This window comes from Trichosurus vulpecula, chromosome 5 (genome assembly GCF_011100635.1).
Source record: "Trichosurus vulpecula isolate mTriVul1 chromosome 5, mTriVul1.pri, whole genome shotgun sequence".
NCBI lineage: Eukaryota > Metazoa > Chordata > Mammalia > Diprotodontia > Phalangeridae > Trichosurus > Trichosurus vulpecula.
The window spans coordinates 126,003,603-126,030,026 of record NC_050577.1 but is presented as its reverse complement, the minus strand read 5'-3'; the positions used below and the strand labels follow the sequence as shown (position 1 = coordinate 126,030,026).

General features: G+C 37.0%; 1 protein-coding gene across 1 annotated transcript in view; it reads right to left on the bottom strand.

Annotated features, from left to right (window-relative positions):
• Nucleotides 1–26,424, bottom strand: part of SLC13A1 (solute carrier family 13 member 1) — an 88,356-nt gene that overhangs the window by 45,190 nt on the left and 16,742 nt on the right. Inside the window, exons 2-6 of the mRNA XM_036760943.1 lie at nt 20,484–20,612; nt 9,188–9,324; nt 6,303–6,514; nt 4,811–4,868; nt 4,681–4,729 (exon numbers count right to left, since the gene is read on the bottom strand). Of these exons, the coding sequence (XP_036616838.1) occupies nt 4,681–4,729; nt 4,811–4,868; nt 6,303–6,514; nt 9,188–9,324; nt 20,484–20,612 (585 nt within the window). The remainder of the gene's footprint in view (nt 1–4,680; nt 4,730–4,810; nt 4,869–6,302; nt 6,515–9,187; nt 9,325–20,483; nt 20,613–26,424) is intronic.

Here is a 26,424-nt window from a genome sequence, read left to right as displayed (position 1 = left end):
GCAAAAATTCTGAATAAAATCTGAACAGGGTGATTACAGCAATATATCACAAGGATTATACACTATGACCAGGTGAGATTTATACCAGGAATGCAGGGCTGGTTCAATATTAGGATAACTATCAACATAATTGACCATATCAATAACAAAACCAAAAGAAATCATATGATTATCTCAATAGATGCTGAAAAAGCTTTTGACAAAATATAGCACCCATTCTTATTAAAAACACTAGAGAGCATAGGAATAAATGGAGTTTTCCTTAAAGTGATAAGCGTGTTTCTCTAAAACCATCAGCAAACATTATCTGTAATGGGGATAGGCTAGAATCCTTCCCAATAAGATCAGGGTGAAACAAGGATGCTCATTATCACCACTATTATTCAATATCATACTAGAAATATTAGCATTAGCAATAAGAGAAGAAAAATAAATTGCAGGAATTATAATAGGCAATGAGGAAACAAAACTATCACTCTTTGCAGATAATATGATGGTATACTTAGAGAACTCTAGAGCATGAACTAAAAAATTACTTGAAATAATTAACACCTTTAGCAAAGTTGCAAGATGTAAGATAAACCCACATAAATCATCAGCATTTCTTTATATGACCAATAAAACCCAGCAGCAAGAGAGAGAAAGAGGAGTTCCATTTAAATTAACTGCAGATAATATAAAATACTTAAGCATCTACCTGCCAAGACAAACCCAAGAACTATATGAACACAATTACAAAACACTTCACACAAAGTCAGATTTAAACAATTGGAAAAATATCATTTGCTCATGGGTAGACCGAGTCAATATAATAAAAATGACAGTTCTGCCTAAACTAATTTACTTATTCAGTCATACCAATCAAACCGCCAAAAATTATTTTATAGAACTAGAAAAAATAACAAAATTCTTCTGGAAGAATAAAAGGTCAAGCATATCAAGGGATTTAATGGGAAAAAATACAAAGGAAGATAGCCTGACAATACCAGATCTCAAACTATATTATAAAGCAGTAATCATCAAAATTAGTACTGCTTAAGAAACAGAGTGGTGAATCAATGGAATAGATTAGGTATGTAAGACCCAGTAGTCAATGACCATAGTAATCTAGTGTTCGATAAACACAAAGACCACAGCTTTTTTGAGATAAGAACTCACTATTTGACAAAAACTTCTGGGAAAACTAGAAAATAATATGACACAAACTAGGTATAGACCAACTTCTCACACCATATACCAAGATAAGTTGAAAATTGGTGCATGATTTAAACATAAAGGGTGATACCATAAGAGTAAAGGATAGTCTATCTGTCAGATCTATGGGGAGGGGATGAATTCATGACCAAACAAGAGACAGAGAGCATTACAAAATATAAAATAGATAATTTTGATTATATTAAATTTTTTTTAAAAAGTTTATACAAACAAAACCAATGCAACCATGATTAGAAGGAAAGCAGAAAGCTGGGAAACAATCTTTACAGCAAGTGTCTCTGATAAGGGCCTCATTTCTCAAATATATAGAGAACTGAGTCTAATTTATAAGAATGCAAGTCATCCCCAGATTGATAAATGGTCAACAGACAGTTTCAGATGAAGAAATCAAAGCTATCTATAGGCATATGAAGAAGTGCTCTAAATCACTTTTGATTAGAGAAATATAAATTAAAACAATGCTGAGATACCACCTCATTCCTATCAGATGGGCTAATATGACAAAAATGGAAAATGATAAATGTTGGAGAGGATATGGGAAAATTGGGACACCAATGTACTGCTGGTGGAGTTATAAACTGATCCAACCACTCTGGAGAGCAATTTGGAACTATGTTCTAAAGGCAACCAAACTATGTATATACCCTTTGATCTAGCAGTACCACTAATAGGATCCCAAAGAGATCATGAAAAAGGGGAAAGGGGCGTATGTGTGCAAAAATATTTACAGCAGGTTTTTTTTGTTCTGGCAAAATACTGGAAACTGAGGGGAGACCCATCAATTGGAGAAAGGCTGAACAAGCTGTGGTATATGAATGTAATGAAATACTATTGTGCAATAAGAAATGATGAACAGGAAGATTTCAGAAAATCTTGGAAAGAGTTGTACAAACTGATGCAAAGTGAAATGAACAGAACCAGGAAAACACTGTACACAATATCAGCAACACCATATGATGAACAACTATGAATGATTCAGTTCTTTCCAGCAATACAATGATCCAAGACAAGTAAAAAGGACTCATCCTGACAAAGAACTGATGGACTCCAAATGCAGATTGAAGCATATTTTTTCACTTATTTTATTCTTTCTCATTCTCTCTATTCCTCTTTTGATCTGTTCTTCTTTTACAACTTTGACTAATATGGAACTACTTTTACATGATAGTACATGTATAAACTATATCAAACATTTTCAGAAGAGGGGAGGGAAGGGAAGGAGGGTGAAAAATCTGGAACTCAAAATCTTGGAAAAATTAAAGCTAAAAATTTTCTTGACATGAAACTGGAAAAAAATAAAATACTATTAAACTTTAAAAAATTAATGCTGCACACTGATAATCATTAAATCAGTGAAGATTTATGAAGTTAACTAATATGTGCCAAGCACTGAGCTTCGTGATAGAGAAAGCAAAGAGACAGTTACAAAATCTTGGCATAAAGAATAATGTTTTTATTCTTACATGTGTTCATGTACTCACATCATTAATGGATGGTCCTTTCACCCAGTATTTGGGCCTTGTTAAAATCAGTGAAAACCATAATTTGCCCAAGTGAGTTTTTATAAAGTAGAATACAATTTTATGTGTTGTATACTAAATATATATGTACATTATAAATGTATGCATGTGCACATATATGTGTTTATTAGGTAGAGTATCGCTAAAGTCATGTAATTTTTAAAAAATAAGAGGAGGATGAGTTAACCTCTCAGTTCCACTAAGAAAGTCATGAAGACTAAGTTTCAGATGATTTACCAGTCTGCATTGATGGAGAGATTTTCTATACCAGAAGTTCCAAAAAGATTGAAGAATTCACAGGTCAGGACCAAATGTGTGTATACACATGCATACATATTTACACACACACACACATGCACATATCTAGAGTCATACACATAAATTAATACAAAATGAAACATGCCTTCTTTATTTTTCAACCCCTACCTAATTGCATGAGCTACTGAAGTATTTTAAAGTTTCTTAGCTCAAAATCTCGAAGAGCTCTTCACCCTCTCCTCTTTTCTTGCTCTACATAGTCATTAGGTTCTATCACTTCTTTTATAGTGTTTCCCCAAATCCTTCTATCCTTTCCTGTCTCACAGCCCCAAGGCTTGTTTAGAATTTTCTCAGCTTATATCTGGCCCATTGCAGTGGCTTTCAACTCATCTTCCTTTTCTACTCTCTCCTTTTCAAAAAAAAAAAAAGGTCCTTCCCTAGTTGCCAAATTTAAATTACAAGAACAGTGTATGAAAAGAATTTCTAATTAAACCTTTTGTAGACCATCTAGATGTCTGAAAAAAAGTTTATAAAAATTATTGAAATTGGATAAGAGGTATCTCAGTGCCCAAGACACTTCTTTAAAACTAAATTACAGAGAAGGTACCAATTTGCATTGATGGAGAATATGTCTCACATGGAGCTCCCTGCATGTATGAAATTTCAATCCATTTTTAATGTGATATAACCCTTCAGTATTAAATGAATTTTACATATATGTAGTTCATAATTTTTTCATAACAATCAGATTTTGGATCTGAAAAAAGTCCAGTTTCTACAACTTTGGGGACAAAAGTTCAAAAGTTTATCTTTCTTTTATAACAGAACAAAAAAACTGCTGTTCTTTAAGATTTCTATAAGCAACATTTTTTTTCCTTCACCACATTGACATATATAGCAAGGCATTATAGTCTGGAAGAAACTAATATCCCCCTACTCCTACTTCCAATGCCATGGTTACCATAGCTCTATTTCTATGCAATGTTATTTTTCAGTGGTCTTAGAATACATTGTTTCCTGAGAAACCTAGTAGAGTATTTTTATATTATATATAGTATGTTGATTTATTTTGAGAACTGAATTTGCTGTGATAAATTCCTAGGTTTTCTTTCTTTCTTCAATATCTAAAGATATTTTTAGCACTTCTTCCATCCTTTATTTGACAATAGGTACTTTTTTAAACCTAGATATAATCTATTACATCATAAATACAGCTCTCTAGTAACTATAGAAACATTTTCCATCATTAGACTCATAATGAGGCCTTATAATCTACAATGAAGATTAACAACATCCTCCACACTCAAAACAGGAAAGAAGTGAATGAAAGCTTAATTAAAATAAGACTGCTTAACAAGCAAAATCTCAGTTAAAAAAGGAAAAGAAAATGCGGGTCATGGACTTAATACTATACTTGTTTAGATTCTCATTGCCATCATTATGATGCTGGTGGGTGTGTAACAGACTAATGACAATTTTTTCCAAGGTAGAAAAAGAGTTGCTGGCTAGGAAATTTTAAGAAATCTACCTTTAGGGCTGCATGGAGCCTCAAGAAACTAGCTCGACTTAGGGAAGCAAAACAACTCTTAATTTGCCATGTGAATTTAGAAATACATACTCAACTGTCTGCCTACCTAGCATATTGACTTCATACAAACTTATTTGGAAAAAATCAAATTTAATGTACCTTTTCTGACTCCATCTTGCCTGAGCTTTTCCTTGCATCATTACGGTATCTGAAAAAATAAATTGGTATAGGTCATAATTTTGTTAAAATATTATTTGAAAATTTGAATTAAAGAATTTATGTGATTTACCTTGAAGCTGGAGGAGCTTTCTCTTTCAGGTCATTTTTTTCAAGGCAGTCATCACTTTCTGCAAGACATTAATTGAAAGAAAGACAAACAAAGTAGGCATCTGGGAAGGAAGAAGGAATTGTAGAGAGGCTTGAGAAAAGAGGATTGATAGAAGAATGAAAATAAATTCTATCTAGCAACAAAATATTTTTATCCAGCAATTAAAAAGGCAATCAATTTCTATAAACATAAATTCCCTTCCTTATTTTCCTTGGTTTTGGGGAGGAGGCAGATATAAATGGCAAGAAGTAAAATTTTTTGTGAGGATGTCCTGTCAGGCAGGTGCAGCCATGGTAATGGCTGGTGCTGAATGCAAAGAGATTATAAGACCCTAGATAGCATACTGGTAGGTTTAACTCAGGGCAGGGGAAGATGTGTGAGGGAAGGACAATGGAGAAGATCTACAGATGAAGTGATGGCTTTCGCTGAGAAGAATGGGTAGTAGTTGTAAGAGTCAGGCTATCTTGCTCCTATTATGGCAATTTTTCCTAATAATTACCCTTCCCTACGCCTGGAATGCCGCCGCTCTATCCTTTTGCTTGCTGAATTCTACTGATCCTTTAAAGCCCAACTCTAATTCTACTTCTTTTATGTGACCTTTCCTGTTCTCCAAGTTGGTAATGACCTTACCCTTCACTCTCCATCTAGCATTGTATTTGCTGCTCTTTAATACCCTTACCATATAATGCATATTGTAATTCCTTACTGTCTTGCTTTATACACTACCTCTGCTAGACTATAAATTCCATGAAAGCAGGGAAAATGTTTTATTTAAACTTTATGCTTCCTCCAGTGCCTAGCATGTTGCTTTGGACAGAGTAAGCATTTAATAAATCATGGGTACTGAATGAACAGTAAGGTACAATGGAGAGAATTTTAAATTTGAAGTCACAAGACCTGAGTTCCATTCCCTGCTCTTCTATTTGCTACATGGGTAACCCTGGAAAAGTTGCTTAACTTCTGTAAATTTCAATTTCTTCATTTGTAAAATGAGAAGTTGAAATAGATGAGCTCTAGGGTCCCATCTAATTCTAAATGTGTTGACCTGATCATGAATAAGAAGAGCTTACTTCCATATAGCAATTTACAAATGCACTTTTTTCACAGTTTTCTAAAAGTAACAGTAGACCCACCTCAGAGAAGAGGAACCAAAGGCTGAGACATTAAATGACTTCTGCAGATTCCCACTAATAGTAAATGCCAGAGCCAGGATTTGAATCTGTCTCCTGATTGAATATTCTTTCAACTACATATATTATAACTATTTCTATGGTATAAATAAAAGCATTGATTGGTAATAGAAGCTGTTGTACACAAATACGGTGTTATTCCTTTTGTGTAGATAAAGAGAGTGAATGTAGAAAGTTTAAAGTCATAAAGTCCAATGACAGCTTAGCTGAGAATGCACCCCAGAATTCCTGAGTTTAAGGTTCCTTGCCCTATTAGATCTTACTGTGGCCATACTGAAACTTGATACCATCAATTTCCAATCCATGGTTGGTAGGTCCACTGAAATTAGTCATCTGTGTGGCCTCAATCTCTGCTTCAGCACTGATGATCTGCTGAGCTACAGCCTCTACGATGGGCATCACCATGGCAGCAGTAGAGGTGTTGCTAAGCCACATAGACAAGAAGGCAGTGCTGATCATGAACCCCAGCGTAAGCCTGAAATGAAAGGGCCTTTAGTCTGTTATTGTTCCATCAGGATTGGTTAGCTACATATTATTTCATTATAAGGAATGCTGAATGTACATTGAAAAGTAGCCTTTCAAAATCACCAAGTATTAGCATTCTACCAAGATGGGGAACTGAGAATCTAATCAAAGCTGTGCAGAAACAAAAGCAATGCATAGCACACTGTCACAAGGATACCTGTCCTAGAGGAGCTCAGAATTGTCATTTCTTTTCAGTGTCCTATGAGTCTGGGGTATAGAGGCATAGTTCATCAATTACACATTTATCTGAATACTGCTGAACACGGACCATCCCTACCTCTAGTTCCTACTGTCCATGACAACAAAGAGGTCAACTCTTGAATTGGGGAAGCTGATCACACTGACCCATTGCTTGTAGTTGTTGCTCATCTTTCCTTTTTGAAGAAGACCAATGACATCATGGTGTGATGTCTTGATTCATTCATGAATTGGATTTAAGTGAGTCAGAGTTGCACAAAGTCTTCAGCCTCATTCTCTCTTCCAGAGTCATCAAAGTCCAGGGGCAAGACAAAAGTCAAGATGACTAGTGATGGCCTGGGATGCAGTGGATGAGCCTGGCATCTTCAATATCCCTTACTTAGAGTAATTAAAACTGAAAGTGAACTCAAAGACCATCAAGACAAGATCCCTCATTTTATAGGTATAAGAATGGAGTGCCAGAGAGATTAAAAGACTTGTCCATGGTCACACAGGAGAAAGTAGCAGAGTGGGGATCTGAACTCAGGTTATCTGCTTCCCAATGGACTGCTCTATCTGCCATGCCGCATTGCTTCTCATTCTCTCTCTTTCCTTCTTGGGCATTCCTGTACTTATTAAAACCTCTGACAAGAATGGACAAGGAAAGGGAAAACAAATCATTTGTTGTTTGTTAACCATTCTGGCACAAAGTTTGGTAGTGGAAAGGGGTATAATTTACGATCCAAATGTAATTTTACAGTTGTCTGTGGATTCTGGTTATTCTTGTTCTCCCAATTCTCCCTTATGGTGGATAGTTAAGAAGGCCCTATTCAACTTCTTTAGTAGTTTCCCCCTTCCTTTAAAACATTGTTACACACATTTCTTTAGAGGGACCTATGTAGATTTTAATAATAAAATAAATAACACACACACATGCCTAGATAAGATCTAACTTGTCATCAATAGACTGTCCCCACCCCGGCCCCCCAAAAATCTGAAGCACCGCCTCGCATAATTTTAGGAAATTGCCTAAATGGCTTACAAATACGTGAAGTAGCCATGCCCTCTTGATGTGTTGATTACCACACTTGGTGCATTACAATCTGGCACAATGAAAAAAAATTAATACAAAATGATACTTTACAATGAAAATGTAAGCCAAAAAATATTAGTGCATTTCACTCATGATGCTGGCAAGCCATTAATGGACCCTTTAGCAAATGGCATTAAAGAGGAACAATAACTCTAGTTAAAACTCTTGGTGGTAGAAAAAACCCTCCAATTAAGTACTTCTCAACCACATAGCTAATGGGGCTCCCCCCAGGCAATCAATTGAAACATCTCTGAGTTAGGGTGGGACAAGGAAAAGAGACATTGGTGACAACTCTTTTTTTCTCAGTGGTGTTTCACCTGTCCTTTGGGTCACTGCCATTTTTATAGCAACATAAGAAATCCTCAAGAGTATTTTCTTTTGATGGGGAAAAATTTCCATTTGAAAAAACAACCATTTAAAAATTTCAGGGAACAGAGCTGACACAAAGTATTTTTCCTTTGAAGAGCACCAGTAAAACACATGAACCACAAATGATCCCCTTTGAGCTCTTTTTTAGGGAAGTAACTTTGCTTTATAATTGATAGCACACCAATGGATGCCTAACCTGAAATGGATTTTTGCATTAAATTCAATACCACTTTATGACATTCAAATAAAGAATGGGACTGGCTACAGAATGTCTTAGAGCATAAAGCTATTCCTTCTATGCCTTTGAGATCAGAAGCTCTGCTTTCCTTGTAACCATGACTTCACCAAGGGATGGACTGTGTTTGTCTGTGAATTGTGAATTTGATGAAGGAAAAATAAATAAATTAGCCTATTTAGTGAAGAAATAATGTATTATTTCACATTCTGCAGATGCAACTGGTTGACCAAGTGTTTTACTTTTCACCTGTTGGCTTAAGAAAAAAGTGAAATTTTGACCAAAGACTTATTCAGCCATAGTTGCTCTTTTCTGCTTCTTTTGATCACGATAACCTAACTGAGCATGATCAAGGAACTTCAGTGTTATATCTGCCATGAGAACAGTATAGCCAGTCCATAAACAAGGTCTACTTGGTAACAGATTTGAAGGATATCAATCTTGTCTGCTGTGGTTCAGTACTTTTCTCAGCTTTGGCTTTCAATGAGAGAAAAAAGGTGAGACAGAGGTGGGCATTTATCCCAACTCCCCTATAATTAGAACTGCAGTGAAAGGAAAAAAAGTTCTTTCTCTGGTAGCTCAAATGCATCACATATCAGTTTCATTTCAGCAGAGGGAAAGAAAAAGGGTCAGGAATTATACTGTGACACAAACAATTCTCTGGCTCTACATTACTTATGGGCTTATTTGTTTTGCACAAAATGTTCTTTTCAAAATATAGACCTGGGAATAGCAAATGGAGGACTTACCATACAGGGTTCACACCCACCATCATCACCATTCTTAAAGCTATTCTCTTGTGTAAATTCCATTTTTCTATTGATGTTGCCAAACAGATGACTCCAATTAGCAGTAGGTGAAAATCTTTGAAATAAGCAGATGCCACCTGAAATTACAATTAAGTCTATTATTAGTGTTATCATTTTCTTTGACAATAGCTGTATTTAAAAACTCAGTTCAAGAATGAGTTTTGCACTCTGTTTTGTATAATGTTGGAGAGCTTTGTTTTCCCTTTTTGCTTTTCACAGTAATTTTATTTAATTAGATAAACTGCCATGCTCATGAGGATCAAATGTTATCACATTGTACAATAAAAGAAAGCTGTCACTCAGCTCTTCACCTTGACCTTCAATTACAAAATCTTTTGGTTTGATTGGGGCAGAATGGGTTTATGTTTTCATTTAAAAAAAATATTGAGTTTGTTCAAAGAAACAATATGGTATAGAGGAAAGAATACTAAAGCAGGAATTAAGAAACTTGGCTTCTACCTCTGTCATCAACTGCTATGACTCTTGGCAAGTCACGCCTGTGACTTAGTTTCCCAATCTGTAAAGTGGCTAGAGTATTTGACTGGGAATTAGTAAGATGGGTTCAAATTCTACTTCAGATACTAGCAGTGTGACTGGTTAAGCACCTTACCCTGAGTTTCTTTATCTGTCCCACACCTCCCTCTACCAACCTTTCCAGTTATTTTTAAATATCTTACACCTCTTCCCCCGTAATCTGTGATCCAATGATACTGGCCTACTGCTGTTCTTTGAACAAGGCACTCCATCTGGAGATTCTGGACATTTTCATTGGTTCTCCCCTATGCCTGGAATGCTCTTCTTCCTTAGTTATACCTCCTGGTTTCCTTCAAGTCACAGGTAAAATCCAACCTTCCACAGGAAGCCTTCCTCAAATATCCTTAGTTTGATTGCCTTCCCTATTTGTAAGTCATTTTTGTACGCATATGTACTATATATAGTTGCTTGCATGTTGTCTTCCTTATTAGATTGTGAATCCCTTGAGAGCAGGGACTGTCTTTGTATCCCCAGCCCTTAGCACAGTGGCTAATACAAAATAGGTACTGAGTAAATGCTTATTGACTAACTGATTTGGACTAGATAGATTTCCAGGGCTCTTTAAGCTCTAAAACTGTAATATTATTTTACTTTCTATTGGAGCTAACTTCATACGTAAGCAGAATGGGCAGCACCAATAAATGTGATTTGTGAGCATGCTTCACATTCTCCCATGCCCCTTCTTCCTTACCTCTCCTCCTACCATTGGAGATAGGACAATAACAATTCTCTGGGAATTTGAAACTTGTTTTTCTTTGAGAATTATCTATTAAAATATAAATACTATTTGGATATATCACCCCTTAAGCTATGATCAAACAATACCTTAGCAAGTTCAGCTTACTTATCAGTAAAATGGGTGGGAGGTAGGAAGAGAAGGTTGCATCAGAGATTCTTAACCTTGGGTCTATGAACTTTTTCCCAATATTTTGATAGTTGTATTTCAGTATGATTGGTTTCTGGTGTAATTCAATGTTTTTTATTTATTTAAAAATGTGATTCTGAGAAGGGGACCATAGGTTTCCCCACACTGCCCAAGGGTTCCATGATAAAAAAAAATGTGGAGAACACTGGGATCTGTTAGAGTTCTTCCACCTCTAGAGATCTGGGGATCCACATAAACCTGCAATTAAGTGGCAGCCAGATGAGAATAAGAGTTTCAACAAAATGAGCACCATATAGGAAGCTGAGGGAGGGCTAGATTGGTGTGAGGTTTCAGGAGGGAGAAGAATCTGAAGAGAAATGTGATGACATCAAACATTGTGCCTACCTCACAATTTTTTTAAGAGTTGGTCCTGCCAGGACTACCTTCCCCACCACTATCAGGATAAAATTGATGATATTATATTTTAAAAAAACTTTTGAAAAGTCTAAAGCTCCATAGAAATGGAAGTTATAATTATATACCAAGACAATGACTAGCCAAGAAACAAATATTTGGTCTGTTAAAAGCCCTGCTACTAATTTCTCTAGGTAATTAAACCTTGCAAATAAGCCTTGGCCCATAGCCCAAGATCCTAACAGGAATCAGGTGCCAGAGATAATGGAGAAATTTAATTTCTTCCAACTTCCATTTCATCCCTTATCATATGGTTTTCGTTGCAACCTGAGTCTGTAAAATAAAATTATCCATAGGCAGATGCAGTTATTTTCTTAGTCTTAAAGTAAAAGAAGATAGTATTCTGGAAAGTACAAGAAGTAAAAGAAGATAGTGTTCTTTTTCAAATTTATATGATGGCTTAAATCAGGGGCTCTTAACCTTTTTTAATGCATCATGCACCTCTTTCACAGACTGGTTAAAATTATGGTTTAACCTTCTCAGAATAATGTTTGTAAAAGAATAAAATATATAGATTACAAAGGAAACCAAAGGTTGGTGAAAATAAAGATGTTATTTTTTCCTTATCCAAGTTCATGGACTCCCTGAAATCTGTGAAACCCAGGTGAGGAACCCCCAGCACTTGCCTGGATAAATATATGACAAATGAAAATTTGACATGCCAAATAAAATTTCTAATGATTGTAAAAAAATCCTTTTTTAAGACTGCCTCCATAAAAGTACTTCATCAGTGCATTTAATCATTCAAATGTATGATATTATGTACAAAAAATGATTTGAAAATTATTCTATAAAAGTTCTATCTAAATCACTCTATAAAAATTGTAATTATAGTTAGTTATAATGGGGAAGTGACTCTTTGTCTTTGAAGTCTAGGCTAGTGGAATATAAACTCTGGTAGCTTCAAATAAATTGGAAAGGCTTCAAGTATTATTCCAAAAATAGGGAGCCGTTATCTGAATACCTGCCTAGCTAAGTGGGTAGAGATACAACCAGAAGGGTGGCTGCTAGGAGATGGACTTTGGTCCACAGTGACCCATGAAATAGATAAAAGTACAAAATTTCCCTCAATATTGTATGGCCCTTTCTTTGGTGGAATGGCAGACAAGGGGACTGAAAGTGCTAAGAATCACACATTTTTAGATAACCTAGAAAGATGAATTTAATCGTTGGTGATCTAAATGTGAAGTCTTTGTTCAATAACCAACTGAATATATACCTGGAAGAATTAAATCATATCCATTTGAATACTCTCTACAAAAGAAACCATAAAACACAAGTAAACTGAAGGATGGGGAAGTAGGTAGATAGCATAGTGCTGGCCCTGGCATCAAAAGGCCCTGTGTTCAAATGTGGCCTCAGATACATACTAGCTGCGTTACCCTGGGCAAATCACTTAACCCCAATTGCCTCAGTTCCTCAACTGTAAAATGAGCTGGGGAAGAAAATGCCAAACCATTCCAGTGTCTTTGCCAAGAAAACCCCAGCTGAATTCCCAAAGAGTTGGACATGATTGAAATAACAACAGGGAAATTGAAGGATCATAGGTTCTCCTCCCACCCCCCACAAAAAAATGATGAAAAGGAAACAGAGGAGCTAGATCATATGTCCAAAGGCATCAAATAATATCTTCTTTATCTTCTCATGACCCCCTTAAACATCTTCTTTCACATTCATGATACACATAAGAGAGCCAACCCATCGGATAATCGCAACTTAGTAGTATCTATTGTAGACAATGAAAGGCAGAGCATTCCCTTGAAGAACTTAAGAATCGACTGAATTTAAAACGATCTATTTCACTGGATTGTTGTGAAGATCTAATGAGAGGATGAAGTGTTTCGCAAGACTTAAAGTCGTAGAGATACATACTTACCCATACAAATGTTAGCTACTACTACTAAAATCTTCACACCCTTTGATAAAGAGATTCTGCTACTAGCTATATACCTCAAGGAGATTAATGGTAAAAAGAAAAGCTCACACACACTCCAAACTGCTTATAGTAACTGTGTTTTTATGTGTGTTTGTAGTAGCCAGAAGAGCAAAGAATTGAAAACAAAGTAGATGCCCGTTGAAGGGAGAATGGCTACCAATTGTGGCACTTGAATGAAATAGAACATTGCTGTACTATAAAAAATGACAAGCATGATGAATACAGAAAAGCATGGAAATTCACATGAATGGATGTAATGCAACCAGGAAAACAATACACAAATGACAGGTGGAAAAAAAGAACAGAACAATTGAAAGAATTGCCATGAAATTATAATGACCAAGCTTAGTCCCAAAAAATATGAAAAGATATTTCTCTTTTGGGGGCAGGAGATGGAAAGGGGAGAAATTCCAAGTGTGGAACACTTCACATAATGTCAGATATTTTGATGCATTGATTGGTTTTGCTAGAGGGTGGTTCTCTTTTATTATTCTTTGTTATGAGGTATCTCTCTGGGGAAATACGTTAGGAAATGTAGGTGATACAAAGGGAAAACCTATCAGTAAAAATTATTTTAAAATTAAAGTTTGTCCTCTGAACTGAGTCAACATATAACCTGATACTTGGTGAATTTAAATTAAAAAAATGGGTGCGAGGAAGAACAGTATGTTGGGAGATATAGATTCAGTTAAAGAAAATTAATAGACCAAGCCCTTGTATATTCCTGTACATTGTAAATAACTTAAGAAGAAAATTACAAGGAATAGAAGTGTGCAGCTCTGGACTTCTACCCTATATCTCTATGGATGAAATTGACTCAATTATAACAGATAAGAAAATACTAATTATCAATATGGGAGTCATTTTATAATTAACTAGGTATAATGAAATAATTGACTGAGAACCAAGGTCAAAATCAATATCACATTTAAAAAAGGATGATAACGCTTCATGTAATTTTAGTAGTTTCAAATAAGATTTTTAAAAAGGCAATGCCAATACCAAAAAATGGGAAATTGACAAAAGAAAAGCCATTGATTTTACTATCACCATTATTTTTGAAAATTGAAAATAGTACAAAACAGCAGCCATACAATGGAGGCATAAAGAGCCAAGAAACTCCTGAAGTCAGCAAATACTTGGTCTGTTTGCCATGTAGAAAGAGGTGACAAACAAGAACATCAATTTGGATAAAGGCTCATTTGCAAAACATTATGGAGGAGGATAGAAGATTAATATTAGCCCTGCTTAACAAAACAGCAAAAAAGCTGTGTAGGAGAAAACAAGCTTACAGAAAGCTTGGCATGAGGTCTAAGTAAGCTGAATCATCCCAAGAATTCATGTAGATGAACCTGGAAGGAGGATAATGAATAGGACTGATGGTGCTAATGTGATCATCTGTTCTCATCGGTGAAAATGGTGGAACCATTGAATTTGGACTCTACCATATCATCATCTAAAGTGCTACTTGAGGAAGTGGCAATGACACATAACAATGTTGAAGTCAGGAAAACCAGTTGAACTGACCAAGTATATATGGAAGAAATCTGTACTAGGAAACTATCACCAATTAAAATACCTAACTAATGTACCTACTTATATATGTACCTTCTCATAGCTATAAAATCTTTATATTAGAGTAGTCTATTCATGCATTGAGGATATCTATGATGAAAATATAAGAAGGAAACATGTAAATCATTCACATATTATTTCCCATAGCAGATTAGATCATCTCACATAAAATTGTCCAAGAAGTACAGCATAGGGAATATAAGGTCCTCAAGTATTTATTGTTCACTGCTTGTTTTAAAAGTATTTAACTTATTAAAGAAAAATTCAGTCAGAGATTCTCTTCAAATACAGTACTGTCACATCCATATATTAACATCAATCACAATTCTGCAACATACACAATGACAGAAATTACTTTCTCATTAATCCTAACATCAAGGAAAAAACAGGGAGATGTATGCTTACTAAAGGTGTTTAATAGTTTTCTGCATAATATCCAGATACAAGAGAGAATTCTCTATAGATGAAGCAGTTTTACAGATGCTTCTGCCTACAGATGGTATTGTGTTTATTGTATTGTGTGGCAACACTGTAAAACCTTCTTAATAGTATCTGCAGTTGCTCAGCCAAGACTAGCTATGTAAGAATACTAACTGACCTCATTAGGGGCACAGACAGTACTAGCCAATTGAAGCAGATGACAAACTTACTGTAGAGATTATAATATTCAATGAAATGAGAAACTCAAGTTAGTATTATCAGTACATACAACTAGGACTGAGACTATAGATAGACAATACATTGGAAGACAAGATCAAACAACTGTATTTGGAAAAATTTGTGGTTCAGCATCTTACAACTCGGTGTCACAGTGGATAGATTGCCAGCCCTGGAGTCAGGAAGACTTGAGTTCCAATTCAGCCTTGTTGACCCTCTCTATATACAAATTCCCTCTGCTTAGAGCTATATATCAATTGGAGGTACTAGAGAAACTTCTTGAATTATAGACCTTGGGTTTATTGTCTAAGTAGGGAATAAAGAAAGGAAAAAACAAAACTAATAAGTTACCACCCAAATATACAACTTACCTGATTCTCTCATCCCCCTCCCTTCTTTCTGGGGATGGAAGGGTTCCAGGATAGAAATGACCAAGGGACAGAGAAAGGGATAGGGAAGGGAGGTACAATACTCACCTAAAGTTAAATTGAAGCCACAAAAACAAGTTCCCCTCCTTAACCCATCCCACAAGACACACACATTCAGCACCATGTGAGAGGGTTTGTTACAAAAGAAAAAAAAAGTCCAGATATACTGAAGAAGAGATGAGAGGCTGGAGATTACAACCCTGAGTTCAGGCAGAACTCCAAAGGTAATGAATTTCAGAGACTATCATCTTGAACTTTGAGCACTCTCTCCCTTGCCTGCTGTAGCTACACTGTTTAGACAGCTGTCATGCCCTGGTTGACTCTCAGAGACTGCAAGGAGACAGATATATACTGGTACCAACAAATTTCATGCTTTTAATGGGAGACTGAATCCATTTTCTTCAGACGGGTACCCTTAAATTGTACACCTCTCAGCATGAATAAACTCCTCTCAGCAAGAACAAAATAGAAATACATGTGAAACTTAATTTGCCTTTATCTTGTGAAATGGCAGGTTTCTGGGGAAGAAAACGGGGAAGGTTTTTCTTCATTTAGAAAAAAAAAATGTTTTTCCAACACCGTGTAAGGCAGAATGCTGCTGAATAGAAATGGCTTGTTCAGAATGCAAGAAGGGGCTGTACCTTTGAGTGGCCTGTAGGGAGTGACAAGTGGATAATGTCAATCAGCAAATAGGTGGGTGACTAGCATTTCCCCTTGCCGACAAAGGTGGCCACAGAGGCACAACCCACTCCTCTTTGTTTTAGAGGAGTGAGACTAGTTGCAGTGTGTGGGGCAGGGGTAGTACATAGGGTGGTTTGGAGGACTCATATGGGAAACTTTTCAATGCTATTACATAATCATAGTAGGGGAATTAGGTGACTCAGTGGATAGAGGGCCAGACCTGGAGGTAGGAAGACTCCTCTTCGCCAGTTCAAATCTGGCCTCAGACACTTGCTAGCTGTGTGACCCTGTGCAAGTCACTTAACCCTGTTTGCCTCAGTTTCCTTATCTGTAAAATGGACTGGAGAAGGAAACGGCAAACCACTCAGGTATCTTTTCCAAGAAAAACCCCAAATTGGCTCACAAAGAATCATACACAACTGCAAACAACACAACAACAACAAATAGTGAATAGGGATGAGATCTTTGATCACTTTACTAATGAAAACTCCTTTTACCAAAGCAAGCTGGAAACTTCTCTGCAAATTATAGTCTTAGAGAGTTGTCTAGAGCCCTCAGAGGTTAAATAACTTGCCCAGAGTTACCCAGTCAGTATGTGTCAGAGGTTGGACTAAGTGTTCCGAGCTCTAAACTAGCTATCTCTCCACTACACCATGTTGCCTCATAGCTTACATTTGTATAGGGATTTACAGGTTACAAACTGCTTTTTTCACAGCAATCCTGGAGGGCAAGTAGAACAAATGTGCTACTATCCCCATTTCAAGGACAAGGAGATTGTGGTTCACAGAGGTGAAGTTGCTTGCCTGAGCTCACATAGCTGTAACTGTGTAGGATTGTGACTTGCCAGAGTTGATTTCTTATTCAATTCTAGCCTCTTTTAAAACTCCATCATTCTATGTCCTACAAATGCTAATAGCAAGCAGAGGAAGCAGGAGATGAGAGAAAGGGCAGTGGAAGAAAAGTGAGGAAATGTCAGCTCCAGCCATGGTGTTTCCATTTATTAGCTGTGGTTTAGCTGCATTTATTAGCCTAGAAAGTCATTTTACTTCTCCAGACCTCAGTTTCCTATAAAAGGAGTGAGTTGGACTAGATGAGAATTGGTAGTCCAATCCTAACACCCACCCCTGGGAGACCTACAAGTGTCATGAAGGTACCCAACAAGCATCATGACCCCTCCCTTTCCAGGATTCTCCATATCTAAAAATCTACTGGAAACTTTTATCACAGGCCTATATTAAATCAAACCTGATGGTTTGTTAGTCTCAGACTTTGGATTCTTTCTTTGGTGACAAAGAAGACCAAAACATACAGACAGAAGAAGTTAACAAAGTCAAAGAGACTACAACAAAAGCCTCCAAGAAAAACATGAACTGATCCCAGGCTGTGGAAGATCTCAAAAAGGATTTGGAAAAGCAAGTTAGAGAAGTAGAGGAAAAACTGGGAAGAGAAAGGAGAAGGATGTGAGAAAACCATGAAAAACAAGTCAATAACTTGCTAAAAGAGACCCCAAAAATACTGAAAAATACACTGAAGGAAACAACACCTTAAAAAATAGACTAACTCAAATGGCAAAAGAGCTCCAAAAAGCCAATGAGGAGAAGAATGCCTTGAAAGGCAGAATTAACCAAATGGAAAAGGAGGTCCAAAAGACCACTGAAGAAAATACTACATTAAAAATTAGATTAGAGCAAGTGCAAGCTAGTGACTTAATGAGAAATCAAGATATTATAAAACAGAACCAAAGGAATGAAAAAATGGAAGACAATGTGAAATATCTCCTTGGAAAAACCACTGACCTGGAAAATAGATCCAGGAGAGATAATTTAAAAATAATTGGACTACCTGAAAGCCATGATCCAAAAAAGAGCCTAGATATCATCTTTCAAGAAATTATCAAGGAGAACTGCCCTGATATTCTAGAGCCACGGGGCAAAATAGAAATTGAAAGAATCCATCGATCGCCTCCTCAAATAGATCCAAAAAGAAATCTCCTAGGAATATTGTTGCCAAATTCCAGAGCTACCAGATCAAGGAGAAAATACTGCAAGCAGCCAGAAAGAAACAATTTGAGTATTGTGGAAACCCAATCAGAATAACCTAAGATCTGGCAGCTTCTACATTAAGAGATCGAAGGGCTTGGAATACGATATTCTGGAGGTCAGTGGAGCTAGGATTAAAACCAAGAATCACCTACCCAGCAAAACTGAGTATCATGCTCCAAGGCAAAATATGGATTTTCAATGAAATAGAGGACTTTCAAGCTTTCTCATTGAAAAGACCAGAGCTGAATAGAAAATTTGACTTTCAAACACAAGATTCAAGAGAAGCATGAAAAGGTAAACAAGAAAGAGAAATCATAAGGGATTACTAAAGTTGAACTGTTTTGTTTACATTCCTACATAGAAAGATGATGTGTATGATTCATGAGACCTCAATATCATAGTAGCTGAAAGGAATATGCATATATATATATGTTTATGTATATATACATATATATATATATAAGTGAATGTGCATGTATGTATATATGTATGTGTGTATATATATATATATATATATATATATATATATATATATGTATATAAAGAGAGAGAGAGAGCGGACACAGGGTGAGTTGAAGATGAAGGGACAATATCTAAAAGAAATAAAATCAAATTAAGGGATGAGACAGGAATATATTGAGAGAGGGAGATAGGGAGAGATAGAATGGGGTGGATTATCTCGCATAAGGGTGGCAAGAGGAAGCAGTTCTGTGGGAGGAGGGGAGAAGGCAGGTGAGGGGGGAATGGGTGAATCTTGCTCTCATCAGATTTGGCCTGAGGAGGGAATATCATACATACTCAATTGGGTATCTTACCCTACAGGAAAGAAGAGGGAAGAAGATAAAAAAGGGGGGGGATGATGGAGGGGAGGGCAAATGGGGGTGGAGGTAATCAAAAACAAACACTTTCGAAAGGGGACAAGGTCAAGGGGGAAAATTCAATAAAGGGGGATGAGTTGGGAAGGAGCAAAATATAGTTAGTCTTTCACAACATGAGTATTGTGGAAGGGTTATACATAATGATACACATGTGGGCTATGTTGAATTGCTTGACATCTTAGGGAGGGTGGGTGGGAAGGGAAGAGGGGAGAGAATTTGGAACTCAAAGTTTTAAAAATAGATGTTCAAAAACAAACAAAAAAAAGTTTTTGCATGCAATTAAAAAATAAGATACACAGGCAATGGGCTGTAGAAATTTATCTTGCCCTACAAGAAAGGAAGGGAAAAGGAGATGAGAGGGGAGGGGGGTGATAGAGGGGAGGGCTGACTGGGGAACAGGGCAACCAGAATATACGCCATCTTGGAGTGGGGGGGAGGGTAGAAATGGGGAGAAAATTTGTAATTCAAACTATTGTGAAAATCAATGCTGAAAACTAAATATGTCAAATAAATAAATTTAAATTAAAAAAAAAGAAAACTAAATATATTAAATAAATAAAAAATAAGTCCATAAAAGAAAAGAAATAAAGTATCAATTAAAATCTATTAAAAATTAAAAAAAAAAACAAATAAAAAACCAAAACTCCTCATTCTGCTGGCCTGAGGACCTGTAAACATGTGAATGAAATAACCCAGGCATACATATACCAAACCTAAAGGAGTTTTGTTCAACCCAGTTGTGCCAAGCCCAGGGATGTCTCTCTCAGGACCGTTGTTGAGGCTTCTTTCTCCTCTTGCCATAGCCAACCTCCCTGCTTATATCCCAAAATGCTTCCTAGGCCCTCTTCCTTCCCCAATCCCATTTACCCTTCGTTGACCTTGATGTTGGTTATGCTTCCTGGCTTGTGACCACCCTCAGGTGTTTGCATTTAGAACCTTACGAACTACCAGGTATGACTTAATATAGGCCTGTGATAAAAGCCTACTTCTTTTAGCATCCCCATTTGACTCTTCTGTGAAAGCCTGTACAACCCAGATTTGCTACAATGGATAGAGACAACAACCTCTCAGGTACCTTCCTGCTGATATTCTGTAATTACTGAATATATGGGATATAAGAACAACATAATTGGGAGTGGGGAGGGAGGATTTACATAAGAACTTACGTCCTTAGAAGGCATGATTCCAAACAAGGGGAACATTAAGCCAGGCAGCAAAGCTGTTATAGACAGAGGTAAAGCTTCTGTGATCCAAAAGATGGCAACCACAAAGAGGGTATATGCACATTCTGCTTCCTAGAATAAATCAAGGTAAAAACACAAAGTGAGAATGGGACTGGCGGAAAAAATCACAGAAACTACATTACTGGGTTAAGATGCAGACATTTTTAAGACTTTATGTCTATTTGATTTATGGAAAAGCTATTCCCAGTGTGTTAAAACAGAAATGATTGATAAAAAAAATCAAGGGAGGAAAAAACCTCTAATGATTTCTCTATAAAAGGAAAAAAATTATTATCAATTTCCTGTACTGATATCAATGTTTATGATGTGTCTGTACTCTCTTTAGAATAGATTACCCTACTGAAACCTAGAAAATTCAGCCATGGTTTTTTAATTTATGGTCGGTGCTAAAGTTAGACTCTTAACTGTGGCAGCTTACTCTCAACTCTTTGTTTATTCTGAGTGAGTGGATTTGTCTTTTTTAAATTGTTTTATTTTTGTCATCACATTTCAATTATTTGAATCTTTCTTCCCCCAAAATGAACCCTACTTTATGACAAAAACGATGAAGTACATGATACAATGTAAATATATCTAATATATACAATAAAGATCTCATAATAGTAAGTGATTCTCTCTCCTTTCCACAAGAAGGGAGATATGTTTCATTTTCTCTTATCAAAGATCTTTGCTTTTCTTTTAAATTTATTTGTTTTTAGTTTTCAACATCCACTTCCATAAGATTTTGAGTTTTTAATTTTCTCCGCCTCCCTCCTCCCCCCTCCCCGAAATGGCATGCCCTATAATATAGGCTATACATATATATTCATATTAAACATATTTTCACATTAGTCATGTTGTAAAGAAGAATTACAACCGATGAGAGGAACCACAAAAAGAAACAGAGAGAGAGAGAGAGACAGAAAGAGAGAGAGAGAGAGCAGATAGTATGCTTCGATCTGCATTCAGACTCCATAATTCTTTCTCTGGATGTGCACGGCATTCTCCATCATGAGTCTTTTGGAGTTGTCTTAGATCCTTGCATTGCTGAGAAGAGCTAAATCTATCAAATTTAGTCATTGCACAATGTGGCTGTTACTATGCACAATGTTCTACTGGTTCTCTTCACCAAGCTCAGCATCAGTTCATGTAAGTCTTTCCAGGTTTTTCTGAAGTCTGCCTGTTCATCGTTTATTATTCCATTACATTCATATACCACAACTTCCCCAATTGATGGGCATCTCCTCAATTTCCAATTCTTGGCCACCATAGAAAGAGTCACTATAAATATTTTTGGACATGCAGGTCCTTTTCCCATTTTTATGATCTCTTTGAGATACAGACCTAGAAGTGGTATTGGTGGGTCAAAGGGTATGCACATTTGTATAGCCCTTTGATCTTAGTTCCAAATTGTTCTCCAGAATGGTTGGATCAGTTCACAGTTCCACCAACAATGTGTTAATGTTCCAATTTTCCTACTTCTCCAACATTTATCATTTTCCTGTTTTGTCATGTTGGTCAATCTGGTAGGTGTGATGTGGTACCCTCAGAGGTGTTTTGATTTGCATCTCTCTAATCAATAGGGATTGAGGGCATTTTTTCAAATAACTATAAACAGCTTTAATTTCTTCATCTGAAAACTGTGTGTTCATATCCTTTGACCATTTATCAATTAGGGAATGATCTAGTTGATCTTTTCATTTACATTTTTGTAATCATTGTGTGCACAGTTCTCTTGGTTCTGCTCATTCTGTTATGCATCAGTTCATATAAATCTTTCCATATTTTCTGAACTCCTCATATTCATAATTTCTTACTGCTTCATTGTATAAGGCAGATAGGCAGCACAGGATAAAATGCTAGCCCTAGAGTCAGGAGATGGGTTCAAATACAGCCTCGGACACTTATAGTAGGCTCTTACTAATTGCTCTCTGTCACAGTTTTCTCAACTGTAAAAATAATGACAATAATAGTGAAGATTAAATGAGATAATATTTGTAAAGTGCTTAGCACAGTGCCTGGCACAGAGTAGGTGCTTAATAAATGTTTGCTCTCTCCCCCCATCCCTACATACATATACCATAGCTTCACCATTCATTCCGATGTCAATGGGCATTAACTTTGTACCTGGTTCTTTGCTACCACAAAGAAGTATTTGGAATTTTGTTCTTGCCTTTGACTTACTTAGAGTTTATGTCCAGTAGTGAGATTATGAATAATTAAGTCATTTATTCAAGGTGCAAGTCTTATCTACGGTTTCTATTTAAATCCGGGATTACTCAACAAGCATTACTGAACCTTCAGTATTTCTTTTAATAGGTTCTAAGACTGAAATGATAGATTGTTCTATGATTTTATGATGAGCCAACCATCTTGTTCTGGGATCAAGCCTGAAATGTTGACCTGAGCACCAGGCTCAGGCCAGCAGAACTGGGACAGCAAAGGAAGAAGCATGTTTGTTCATTCATTCATTCAATTCCTTCAAGATGCTTTTATTGAGCATTTACTGTGTAATGGTGGAGAACAACACATGTTCCCTGTCCTCAAGAAACTTATATCCTAGTATACAAATCCCCTGCTTTCAGGCAGCATGTGGCCCTGCCCTTGTCAGTGATCCCAATATTCATTTTAAACCTATATTCTTTTGTAAAAAATGTGGGGGAATTTCGAAAAAGGATGGATGGACACACGGCATAATTTGCCAAAGGCCTTGGACTACACTAGGACGATCCTATTCAAATTAGCTTTATTGCTGCATACATATACACCTTCCCAGGCAATATTTAAATGATTGTTGAGTCATTTCGGTCCTGTCTGATTCTTTGTGTCCCCATTTGGGATCTTCCTGGCAAAGATACTGGAATGGTTTGCCATTTCCTTCTCCAGCTCCTTTTACAGACAAGGAACTCAGGGAAAAAAAAATAGATTAAGTAACTTGCCCAGGGTCACAAAACTATTAAGTGTCTGAGGTCAAATTTGAATTCAGTTCTTCCTAAATCCAGGCCTGGAACTCTATCCACTGTGAAACCTAGATGCCCCATTTAAATGTTACTGTGAGGTTAACAAGATTATTACAACAAGCAGAGGGTATTTATAACTCTCTTCCCTATCAGCCACTTTTAGTTTGGTTGGTTGGTTTACCTAGAAGTATATTTTAGTGATCTCTACTTCACCTTCATCTGTCCATCTCCCCAACAAAAGTAAGAATTTCCTTCTGGCTTCTGCCTTTTATAACAAAAGCAGCTCCAAGGAGTCTGCAGTAGATGAAGCTTGGGGGCCAGTTCTTGCAGCGACTCTGGTAATGTAGGAATTTCAGAATCTAAAGCAGTATAGAGCCCATGTGATTATAAGGCTTAGGGTGGAACTCCGATTTACCATGCCAGAGTACTCTGGGTATCAGAGAGAAAAAGAGCAGGCAGCCTTCCTCAAACTATCTCCTTTTCTCTCCTTCCCTCCGATTTCCTAACCCTTCCCCCTTTTGACCTATTGCCTTGGAAAATCCTTTGGAGTCACTGATGTTTTCTCTGCTTGTGTCTCATAGTTAATTATAAAGTAAGGACAACAATAAACATTGGGATGAGAACCTTTGCTCTGAAGATTAAAAGGCACTTCACTCTCATGGGTTTATATTAATCCTGACAACATCTGTAAGAATTTTTTTTTAAATAAGAGCAAGCATTATAGTTTGATTTTTCCCGATCAGACCTATGATTTTATTAGTGTTTTGAAATCCTAGAGAGGAAATTCTTTGATCAATGCAGACTGGCATTTTCTAGTCTTAGAAAGTTGCTGACCGCCCCCTCCCCAGGTTAAGTCACTTGCCCGAGGGCATACAATCAGGGTGAAACAAAGGCAAGACTGGAACCCAGGTCTGTCTGTATTCAAGGCTCCTCTACTATGCCATGCTGCTTTTACTTCAAATAAAATTCAATATTAAATCAATTGAGTTGGGATCTTTCTGACTCCAAGGCTGTCTCTCTGTCCACCATACCACTTAGATTGTTGGCGTTATAGATATTAGATTGAATAACTGAGCAGCTGCATTGTCCATCCCCAAAATTAAGAAATTTGCCTCTGGCCATGCTAGGCCACATTTTTATTTCACGAGAGTTCTTGCTTTCAGTCTGAAACTGGTTCATAGGTTTATTCCCAACTATGGGCTAATCTCAGTAAACCTCTTCTGGCCTTATTTTGTGCCTGTCTACACTACAGCTCAAGCTCCTAGCAACTCTTGGTAGTAATTTTTCCACCCAGCCCAACTCTCCACATCTGACCTATCTGCCACTCCACACCCTTCTTCCCACTCTCAGCTTAACAATACACCAGCTAAATTGGCTTACCTTTCTCACCTAAAAAGAACCAAGAACCTGTCACAGAGGTAAGGAAAGAATGGTATGACTAGGCAGATTGGAGACTGGGGGACATTTCAATAGAATTCTAACTGACTGAAATTACCACGGGAAATGTGGCTGATTATATTTTAAAAATCCCTTTCGCTCTCTTTTAAATTATAGCCCCAAATGGAAATGAAAGGTAAATTACAGTTTTTAAAAAAAAGACATTTTTTCCCTCCCCCTTCTCTTTATGACACAGTGACTGATATTAGAGAGAGTAATTTGGCTGATGAATTAAGACTCAAGTGGGCATGATCTCATCTAAGCACAGTTTGAGAAAACCAAAGCCAATCACAGGCTTCCCTCATTGCAATTCATTTTTAAAAGAGGACATGAAGCAATTAAGAAAGGGGAAAAAATAATGCATTCTGAATCCGTGCGCTACAAGAAAAACACTATTATTATTTGACAGAGGCCGTGAAGAGTGCCGTGGCTCAGGATACATACGTACTCCTCCTGCTGCAGTGGTTTGAAATCACTCAAATTCAGATGAATATAAAAGCTTTAAGTGTCTCAAAATGTCTCCTTCCACAAAGATATGGAGAAAAATGAGCCTAACTACAGAGGAAGAGAAAGAACAGCGAGCTTTTCTTTTGTCTCCTCACTAAAACAGGGGATAGTGAATAGCAGGAAAATTATTTCAGTGGTCCTGCCTTTTATCAGGCAGCTGGGCTCAAAAAGCTTCAATTCATTTTTGACTTCTTCTTCTCCCCCTCACATCTCCAGTGAATAGTCAGTCACCAGATCCTTCAAGCTCTTCCTTTATAACAGGTTTGACACCGGACTCGGATTTTATAGGCCCATTGCTACCGCCCGTCCCCGTCCCCCCCCCCAATATCCTAGTCCAGGCTTTCGCTGGTCAGCAAGTCAATCAACAAGCTTACATAGTATGCTATGTACTAGGTCTTCCTCCTCTTGAGATTAATTTTCTTAAAAAACCACCCCTTTCTTCAGGTCCCTCCCCTGCTCAGGAAGTATGACTCCTGCTTTCAGGATAAAGTCTAGAGCAGACTCCTAAGCTTGATAGCCAAGACCCTCAGGATTAGGCTCCAACCTTTCTTTGCAAATTTACATCCCAATGTTCTGCAGTCTAACCCCCATGCTCCATTCAGGCTGATCTGCTCACTTGTTCTAAGAACTCATTCCTGTTTCTATGCACACTTACTAAAGAGACATTCCCAAAGCAAAGGAGTTTCCATGCTTCCTCTCCTCAAGAAGCTCTCCTGGCTCCCTATTACCTCCAGGAGAAAACATGTCCTCTGGCATTTAAAACCCTTTATTTACATTCTAGTTCCAGCCAGATTTTCCTAGCTAATTGCACATCACTACTACCTCTTATATAGGTGGCAAGGTAGATACAGTACCAAGCCTGGAGTTAGGAAAACCTGAGTTCCAATCTGGCCTGACACATACTAGCTGTGGAACCCTGGGCAAGTCACTTAACCCTGTTTGCCTCAGTATTTTCATCTGTAAAATGAGCTGGAGAAGGA